General features: G+C 40.3%; 1 protein-coding gene across 1 annotated transcript in view; it reads left to right on the forward strand.

Annotated features, from left to right (window-relative positions):
• STX7 (syntaxin 7) overlaps positions 1-7,145 on the forward strand; it is a 33,728-nt gene extending 26,583 nt beyond the window's left edge. Inside the window, exons 7-10 of the mRNA XM_064447268.1 lie at positions 562-652; positions 1,954-2,026; positions 3,001-3,083; positions 5,728-7,145. Of these exons, the coding sequence (XP_064303338.1) occupies positions 562-652; positions 1,954-2,026; positions 3,001-3,083; positions 5,728-5,820 (340 nt within the window). The 3' untranslated portion in view covers positions 5,821-7,145. The remainder of the gene's footprint in view (positions 1-561; positions 653-1,953; positions 2,027-3,000; positions 3,084-5,727) is intronic.
• The last annotated feature ends 3,096 nt before the right edge of the window (positions 7,146-10,241 follow it).

Genomic DNA, 10,241 nt, shown 5'->3' on the forward strand with positions numbered 1-10,241 from the left:
GTTCACATCATCTCCCCCTTTTTCCCCATGCTTTGGCTTCAGTCATCGTCTTAAGCTGCCCCAAGTCTGTACCTGGGCTTTGTGAGACCCAAACTTAGGTAAGCACGGTCCAACCTGTGAATAGAGTAAAAACGTTAATCTGTGATAAAAGGGTCCAGTAAACACTGGATCTCACTGGGATCTCACGTTGCTTTCATACTCTCCAAAACTGCTTCTCAGTCTCAGATTCTGTTTTGTTGGCTAGCTTGCTTTTGCTTCAGATGGATACAAACTCTGCAGTTCATAATTCAGAAGAAACTTTTCCCACTATAAATACAAGGGCATTTCCAATCAGCTAACTCAATGCTACGTGCAACTTTACCACAGCAGCAGCTTCCTATACTAAAGGTGTGATTGCTAGACCTTCCCTGTTAGCTAGACAGGCAAGGGTAAAAATGTGCATTTTGTTAACTGAAAGTGTAAAGTATGTTCTATGTATTTAACTGTCGTTTTATTCTTCTGAGTTATTTCTCATCATGCCTGTTCAATTCTGGGTGGTTTTTTTGTTTGTTTGTTTGACAGTCAACCGCAAGCACAAGTGCAAGATGAAGAAATTACAGAAGATGACCTCCGTCTTATTGAGGAGAGGGAATCTTCCATTAGGCAGCTTGAGGTATGTACAAGTGGTTTTACAGCAGAATATGCTTCTAATGTTTCCAAAGAAAAAACATCTTATAGTGGTATGAGCCTTAACTGCAGACATTAGTCTTGAGGGGTTAGGGTTTGTTTGTGGGTGTGGGGTTTTTTTCTTCAAAACTACAGATATTGCTTTTAGATGGTCTGTGAAATGTTCAATAGAAATCTACTGTATGAAAGCCATGCTTTGATACTGTGTTTAACTTCAGTGGTTCAGTTATGGAATAAGAGAGTGCTCATGTGATTGCATGAAAAAAATATATATCCTTTTTTCCCAACACAGTGGTCATATTATGTAACCTTTTTTAACAGTGACTATAAAAGAAGCAAATTCATACCTTTCCTCCCATGTATTTCCAATGTATTGTTCAGCATTTTCATTTTGTAAGCTTTTTCTTTTTTGAACTCTTCTTCTGGAAATACTGTAATTAAAGTCTTGTCAAAAAGTTAAAGCATTTAAAAACAAGATGTAAACTACACAGAAAAATGCCACGTGATGAAATACTGACATCAAGAGACTCTGTGAAGACAAAATGAATTTTTCCAGCCAGTCTGGAATCTACATCTCTGCCATCAACAAGAAAGATACTGGAACTAGGGTTTGTCAGAAAATGCATGTAGCAAAATCCATTCTATGCATAAATTTTGCAATAATCACTCCCTTGACACCCATACGTTACATACAGTGAATTGAACTAAACATGTATCAATCATTAGTTGAGAAGAGATCATATGCACAGTGGTAACGTGGCATCTATCACTTCATCATAACCAGACAGTAACAGGATAATGTAATATAGGTGCAGCAGCCTGGCCGTATTCTAGACGTAATTTCTGTAAACTGTGCTGCTTCTGAAATTTGTGTGTGTTTGATTAAATAGATGTACTAAAACTAATGCAAAATACTTTCTGCACATGCTTTTATTCATTTGGGTTAAAGGGATAGCTTTTAAGCAAAGTTGGCATGAGCCTGCCTCTTCAGTTAAACTAATACAAGTATGTGTGTAGACGAGCAGTCAGCCGTGAGAGATCCTGTTTGTGATGCGACATGAAGTGTACTCTGTGCACACACTCATCTTCAGTTAGTTTGATTATAATAAACTTGCTGTCATAATACAAGAAAAGCCTTCCAAATGAACATATTCAGGTGTTTTTTATCCTATAGTGTAAAGAGTCATGGATGCCTAGTTGGGAGGAGAAGGAGCAGTATCTGTCTCTAAACGCACAGACATCCTGGAATATGTTATGTCAATTGATGTGCTGATTGTTTCCTTGCAGGCAGATATTATGGATATTAATGAAATTTTTAAAGATTTGGGAATGATGATTCATGAGCAAGGTGATATGATAGGTAAGTCCAACTCAATTTTTCTCTGGAAATTTTTTAATTCTGTTTCTCTGCAACAATGTAGAACTTTTTTGCTGGAAAAATTCCTGTAATGAGAATATCAGTGCTAAAGCAAGTCAGGTGCAAGGTGATGATGCGTAGACTGGCTGAGGTGACTGGGAATAGATTAAGAAAGTGTGCTTAAGGTGTAATTTAAGAAAAATATGTTTGGTGTTTGGGGTTTTTTTTGTTTGTTTTTACAAAATGTGTTTAAAAGTAGTTTTGGGAACTGTTTGTACGTAAAATTGGAGTTCATGTGGGGAGTTTTACTGTACTGAGTAGCGATATAAGTGTGCAAATTCAGCAAAGGTTCCTGCTTCACCATCCATGCAGACAAGCTTATTCTTTTAATGAAATGTGACTGGAAAATACATTTTCTGAGTGTGCTGTTAAACCACACTGTTGTCTGTGTCCAGCATACATTTCCAGGGGTTTTTCTATCACCTTAGCCCATAATTTGTTCAAGATCCCATCATATTTTTTCACAAAAGAAAAATAATCTGTGTCAGTATGATAGAACACCAAACTGGAGTCGTGCCTTTTGGGGTGTTCTGTCTCTCTGTTTCCTCTGACTTCATAGGCCTTAGGGCCTTTCTAATCTGAGCAGAGGGCAGTCAGTAGGAAGTTGGAGGACAGAAAAGTACTGAAAGTTTCTACCCTGGTCAGTTTCTAAGGTTCAGCCCTACTTCTAGAGCAGGGGAGCTGTTACTGACATGAATTCAGCCATTCATTGCCTGGGTGGTTCGGAAATGGACTCAGTCATAAATATCAGATGGGTCAAACTTCCATAATGCAAGGTATAAAACTTTGGATATTGATGAAGACACCAGCAGCTGAGGGGCAGTTATTACATATGCTCTCAAGTGTATTCCAGCATTCCAAACCTTTGACTGGGTTACAACTAACCAAAATTTGAAATCTTTCCTTTTAAAATAAAGACAGCATAGAAGCCAATGTGGAAAATGCAGAAGTACATGTGCAGCAAGCAAACCAGCAACTGTCAAGAGCAGCAAACTACCAGGTAATGTCAATGCTGACAGCCAGTTGTGTGTAACTGTTCCTTCTCAGCAGTCCTGATTTCCATTTACACAGTTCAGATTTTGCTTATCAGTTTCCTCAAGGCTTGGAGACTTACTTAAAGGTTTATGTTAGACTACGATGGTATTTCTAGGTCACTATAAAACAAAAGTCAGTGACCTCTGAAAACTTTCAGTTTCCTGTAAAATTAGCCAGGCTGTTGCACAGCACCTGGAGTTATAACTTTATTTAAAAAAAAACAACAAACCCAAACCAACCAACTTTTACAGCTCAAGAAGTAAAAGGCTTTTGTGTACAGAGAGTGAGCCTCTAAAGATCACTGGAGGAGTAGGGAAGATAGGCAGGGAAGTCTTAAGATGCTGCCACCTAGCATCAATTTTTGCTGTCTAGAATCTTCTCAAAGCTGTATATATCCAGCTTCTGTTATTTGCTACCCTGATGCTAAAAATGTATTTCACACTCTCAAACATTTTTGAAAAGCCTTTTAAATACCTTTAAATGCCACTTCTTTATAGCATTTTTGAACTTGTTAGAAATAATCTTATTAGTAATAAATCTTCTCTCTTTAGTCAGAGTTAGTCCTTAAGACTTTTTTTTTTTATCCTCTTATGTATGTTAGTAGCAGCCAGGACAGTAAATCAATGACAGAGTATCTGAAGGATTGCCTGCTGATTTCTGAAGTGGGAGAGGAGAAGAGGTAGATGCATCCTTGAACTGTATTCTAGGTGGCACTACCTGCTACATTAAGTATGGTTGATGAGTTCCATTTCGATACTGACGAAGTATCAAAGAAAATAGTAGTAGCCAAAATTTTCTGTGGAAGGTGTTCATTTTCTGGTTGAAATTTTAAATGAAAAACTTTGTGCTTTATTTATATATATATTAATATCTTCTGATCTCGAAGGAAGATTATCAAGACTTTTGACAAGCTTCTGTTCAGTGGGTCTTGCAGCAGAGACCAACTACTCCGCAGAGTTGGCCTGTGTTAGAAAGGACTGTATAGTTTGCTTCGGATTTGAACTTGCCTTTGCTTGAAAACTCATCCTTGTTCCAAGAGCCTGAAAAATCATTTCTACTTTCAGCAGGCTTACTTTAATTTCAACAACTATTATATCTGTATGCCCTGACCTCCTCAAGGAAGTGTTAGAGGCCCAGGCATGCTGGCAGAGGTGAGGCTGCACATGGCTGGTACCCTCACAGCTCCTGTCTGTGGTTGGACGAGGTACGCACCACCCTTCTGCCATGTGGGGTGCATTCACACAGCAGAGCTGTTTTGGCAAAGCCAGGCTCCTCTCCTTTCTTTCCCCCTTGACCACTGCTGCTTCAGCAGTCAGGGAAATGATGATCAAGTGTATGAGGAGATAAGATCTCCCTGTCTTTAATCCACTAGCTTGCTTAAGCAGTGTTACCTGGAAGTTGTTTTGACTTCCATGCAACGTTGGCAAGAGGTGGTCTCCAGGATGAAAAAGGAAGAGACTGGGAGTGTAAGGAGAGAATCCGGCCACATATTAAATAACAAGAAAGATACTCTAGCAAACAGATTGAGTTGTAGCAAGTAAAATGATGAAATGAAGAAATCTTAGCCTGGCAATGGGAGAAGTGACAGTGAGATACTAAACCAGAAGAGAACAGTTAAGACAATAAACTTGGTAGTGTGGCTGGTACTGGGCAGAGAACTGGCAGCTCCAGTGAGGATCTGACACAGATGTGTTCTGCAGGGGGAGAAAATAACCAAAAACACCCAGGCAGAAGAATCTCTGCCAAATCCAGCAAAGTGTGGCTTTGCCTCTGGAGCTGTGGCCTAGAATCCCCAGATTTGAGTGTTATTGTCCCTTGGATGTCAACAAAAGCCTGTGAAACCCACTGGTTATTTCTTTTCCTGCTGTGAAGGAAACCTTCAGATTCCATATCCTTCAGACAAAGGATGACAGACTGCTGCTAGACTTGGGTGCTCTGGCATCTCAAGTTACAGACCTGTATGGGAGATGCAAAAGTTCTGGACATATTCATAACTTAGTTTATTGTAGTGACATCTGTGTAACTGGGTCTCTAGCCAGGTCTCTCTTTTGGGTTTTTTTTTTTCCTTCTTTTCTTCCATTAAGAGCAAGTTGTACCTAAGAAACTTCACAAAAACAACTTTAAAATAACTCTGTGAATAGATGCAAAGCCAGTCTTCCAGAAGTCTAAAATTGCAGTCCTTTGTCCCTGACTGTATATACATGAACAGGCTTTAAATATTTTTTTTCTAGCAGATCATTTCTACCTCCTCTGCTGTGCAGATCAATTGTCTGTTTTCCTCTGTACGTGGTTGTCTGCTCTCTCACCTTTTCTTTCCCCCAGTGCCCTAATTACATCCATTCATTGCGTTACTGCATTCTCTTTCACTAGTTTATGATGTATGCCAGAAAATACCACTGAAATCATTCTGTTGAATAATATAGCCATAGAAGTAAGTCATGGATAACTTCGCTCTTTTTTTTTTTTTCTTGAACAATTTTATATGACTTGTTAGTAAGGACACAATTTAGTTAGATTGCAGAAGCAGTAGTACCGTAAAAGCATTTGAGCAGTCTTCTGATGTGGTGGTGCAGTTTTCCATCAACTTGATTTTTTTTCTCTATTGGCAGCAAAGGTCCCGAAAGAAGATGTGTATCCTCATGATTATACTTGCTGTTGGAGTATTGCTTCTTGGAATCATCATATGGTTATCTACAAGATAAGTCCCTGGAGAAAGTGTTGTAATTGGTATTTAAATTATGAAACTCCTCATCATGGTTTGCTCATTGTGAAGCTGAGTAAAATAATGGTTCTGTACTTCATCACACTTACTTTTTTTATAAGACTTTTTGTTTTAACCTGAGAAGTAACGTTTTCAGTACTACCGTCAGTAGAAGTGCCTGCCCTCTTGGATGTGGGTGCTGTCTTACCAGAAAAAACCAGTCAAGGTCATAAACACTTCTGTTAACTTAAACATAAAAACCTCTTAAGGTTGAGGGGGCTAATCAAAATCCTGATAATTTGTTTTGACGGGGTGGGTAATTATCTTTTGGGCTATTGCTAAGTGTTGCTGCCAAAACAAACTCCTGAACTGTTGCTTGAGGCAACGAATTCACATGTCAGAATTTAAGTTAGAAATGTCTTTCTATCTTTCCCTTCCATCCCACTCACCTGCCCATTTGATATGGGTGGTTCAAAAATAAAATGTAGGTTGCTGAAGTTGGTGTGATCTCTCTTTTATAACTGAAGCTTTTGAATTAAGCCTTCAGTTTGCCTGAAATCTTTTAGATGCTTCATATATCTCTGTAACTGGCATTGAGTATGGTTATGCCTGGAAGCCTCCTGCAAAGGAGGTCGGTAAGGTGGATGCTGTAAGTATGTGGATTTTTTGTTTCAGTTCTTGCATTAAGAAATACTGTGTTTTGTGTGCACACATCTGGTATCTTTGCGTCTGAAGTGTGCATCAATGAGCTTGTCTAGATGAAAATAAGCTCTAGTCTGTGAATTCTTAGATTTACCGGGAAGAATAGAAATTCCCAACTTCCTAACTGCACTTGAATGTCGCTGTTCTGAAACTGCTGTGACTCAGTTTCCATGAACAGACCCAAAGTTGTATGTGAGGTCTTTCATACAGCTGAAGAAAAGAAGATTGCAAGTTCAATTCCAAGTTCAACAGTGCGATTAGAAATTAAGTTGAAATTGGTTGAACGGATTCAAACTGTTTAAGACGGTTGACGCTTATAGCTCTTTAAATGACCTTTTTCCTTTTGTGCCATTTTGTACTAATATATTAAAAATGTAACAACACTTTTTTGCCAATTAATCTATTTGCCTTTTTAATTGATCTTGGTGAACTAATCTGAAAAGTGTACAGATGAAAAAAGTCACTTAATCTGTATTTTATGACGTTATTGTACACTAGACTGATAAAGAATGCACTGTTTACATGGTGAACTATGAAATATTATTTGGGAACAATCTAACTGTAGGCATAAATGGACTTCATAATTGTAACTATGCAACCAAAATAAAGGTCTTTAAAAGAGTACTTTTTTCTAGTAGTTCCTTTTTTTCAGAATCTATCTTTATAAGCAGAGCTGTCATCTTTGCTTTTATATAAATGATTGAAACTTCTCTGAACAACCCCAGAAAATTTCAGCTCTGCGGGCTAATCGACCCAGAGAGACCTCGGTTCCTGTGGTGCACTTCACACCGTTAATGAAAATGCTCCTTGATCTGGCACTGCCAGGTGTGTGAGCCCGGTCTCAGGAGGAGAGGTTGCTTCACTTTCTGTGGGTGCTGGGGGTAGACTGTTACTAGCTCTCCTTTGGCACGGCATGAAACTTGAGGGACAGGAATCCGTGGTGTGGGAGGGAAGCTTGTGCTGCTGTATTTGGATCCCCAAAAGCAAGTCCTGTGACACTGCATGATTACGTTCTATGTAACGTGGAAAACACCTCTGAGATTGAAAGGGGAATTCCATTTTGATGCAAGTTGCGGTATTGACTCTTGTGTGTCGAGGTCCCAGCTACTGTGTTCCTGTGGCTGCCTTTGTGCTGCATGTGGGACTCCGTTACCCTGACTTGTTAAATAACCATCGGTTATGCTTTGGGCCACTCGCAGCCATGGTAAGGCTGGCACTACTAATGCTGATGCCTTTTTTTTTTGTTTCTAGACTGCACTAGTCTAAACTAGAAGAGCAGTCTGTGTTTTGGCTGAGTAGCTTTCTCACCAATGAACTGTCTAAAACTGACTTTGGAAGTTTCCTGACCTTAACATTTAACAAACTCTTTGCACCGTTGCAAACAGGCGCAGGGGAATGGCCTGATCCTGCTTGCCCAGGAGATACTTTCCTCTGCGGCAATACCTAACACCTGCTTCTGTCCGTAACTGACGGATTCCGCTGACATGCTTTGGGGTGGAAAAGCAGCACTTCAGCAGCAGATCTTCAGCCCCGACTCCTGGCGGGTCAGAAGTTGTGTCTGCGCTTGATACTTGTCACATTTCATATGTGTTGCGATTTGTCTGTTTTTCTGTTAGGAGGGATCTCTTTAAAAGACGTATCAAGTTGAAGAATATTGCTCCTCTTGGAATGAAATGGTATATTTACTGATTACCTATTTACCTTATGAAGGGCTGAATACTTTCCTTATTGTGTTTAACCAGCAGTGACTGTAAAGCAGAATAGCCAGTGCATAAAGCTTCATCCATCAGGAGCTGGTGAGAATCAGACAGGGGCAACAATTTCGAGTGACTTAAACTCCGCAGGTTGCACAGCATCGCATTTCCCAAACCCACGCTGCAGCCTGCTACCTCTGTTCTTGTTCTGCATCCGATTTGTCTGCATGTCGTTATTTCCCCCATGCAGTCAGCTCTTTCTTGTTAGATAGTTGTGCCCTTATCTCTTCAAATGCTCTCTGGTGGTAGTGATTCAGGCACTGTCAGGAAGAAGAGCGCTGCTGAGACCCATGGTGCATGCATTCCTTGCTTCATTCATGATCTCCTGCTCATAAAAACTACTTATGGGGTGGGGGTCCCTTCCCCATGTACTCTCAGATGACAGAATTCTTCTTTTCTTGAACCCCAGTGGAGGGGAGGCTCTGGAGCCCTTTACCTCTGGAAGAGATGAAGGGCCAGCTGTCAGAAGTCATGGGGATGTCTCTGCCTGGGCAACCAGCTGGGGGCTGGCTGGTGCCAGCAGGCTGGGCTGCCGAGGCCGCTGCCCTGCTGACCTGGCTGAGAGGGTGGTGGGGAAGTCAGCGCTGGAGTGTTTACACACAGGCTCCTGTGCCTGCTGGAGGGACCAGCCTGCAAGGCCCTAATTGCTCATTAAGAATCTTGGTGCTATTAATTTTCAAACTTGATTAGGCAGAAACAAAGTGTTGCCTTTTTTCTATTTAGAGTGTCTTTGTTGGGGGCCTAAATACTCCTTTTTAATCTGCTCTTAATGGAGTTCCTCTCCTGTTTTTTCCCCTCCCCTGCATGCATGCACATTTAACTGTATAAAATGCAGTTTCCAAGTATTTAAAGAAAGCTTTGATATCTACTAAGAACCCAGTAAAACATCTGGATGTAACATATGTGAGTCAGTGTTTTTAGAACAAAGATTTTGGCTGTTCCAAATTATCCATCAATATATGTCAGATTAGCAAGGCCAAAAAATGCAATCAAAGCACCCTTCATTTTACTGAAGGAACCTGGTAAGAATAGTTCCTTTGTAGTTATCTTAACCACACACCAGGGGTGCTTTTCTGTTCTTTCTTGTTTTTTTCAAAGCGCTGAAAATCACAGGGGCAGACAGCTTTTTAAGGGCACTTTTTTTTTTTCCTGCACCTCCCCTTTTGGAAATTGTTCTTGGTAATCAGCGGGGTATACAATATCCCCAAACTAACTTCATACCTAAGAGCATTCTTAAGGCACCCACACTGTGTGCATGTAGTCAGCAACTATGTCTGATGTTGGAGGTATGGGCTAGATTTTGGGCATCAAAAGTAGTTTTAAATCAGGAAAAAAAAAATTAATCTTGGGAATTAAGGGGTCAAAAGGTGGGGGGGAGGGAGATAATGACATAATCTGCTAGTAAAGTTTGAAAGATCAAATACTCTTGTAGTTGATCACTGTTTTGCAATGTTTCAAGGACTGTCTGTGTTGCTGGGTATCACGTTTGGAAGAGATGACTGGCTTTGCTTTTGTTTAGTTCTGGTTTATCCCATTTGATGATTTCAGGAGCAGAAGGTTAGTGAGAGAGGAAAGAGCAGAGATCTTCTTGCTGCTGGATATCAACATTTGATGAATTTCTGTTTCTTCTGATGCCTACGGTGCAAAGTGGTGCTTAAGTGCATAGCATGCAGCTTTCCTTTTCAGTTTGCAATTAAGTTCAAATCTCTCACCCAAAGCTGCTGTGGAGTGAGGAGTAATTATTCTCTGATGAGGTGCCCACCTGCAGAGCCATTCTAGATGCTACTGCAACACAGAGTTGCAAGAATAAATATCTGAAAGCGATCGGCTTTCAGACATCTTTGTTCTTGTACGTGGTGCCCCTGAAGCTGCAGAAGTTTCTATACCTTAAGCATGCAAATAATAAGGCATTTATTTAGTTCTTTGTGTGTCCTGAACAAATTCAGTGATAAAGGAAGCCAAGTGT

This window comes from Phalacrocorax carbo, chromosome 3 (assembly GCF_963921805.1).
Source record: "Phalacrocorax carbo chromosome 3, bPhaCar2.1, whole genome shotgun sequence".
NCBI lineage: Eukaryota > Metazoa > Chordata > Aves > Suliformes > Phalacrocoracidae > Phalacrocorax > Phalacrocorax carbo.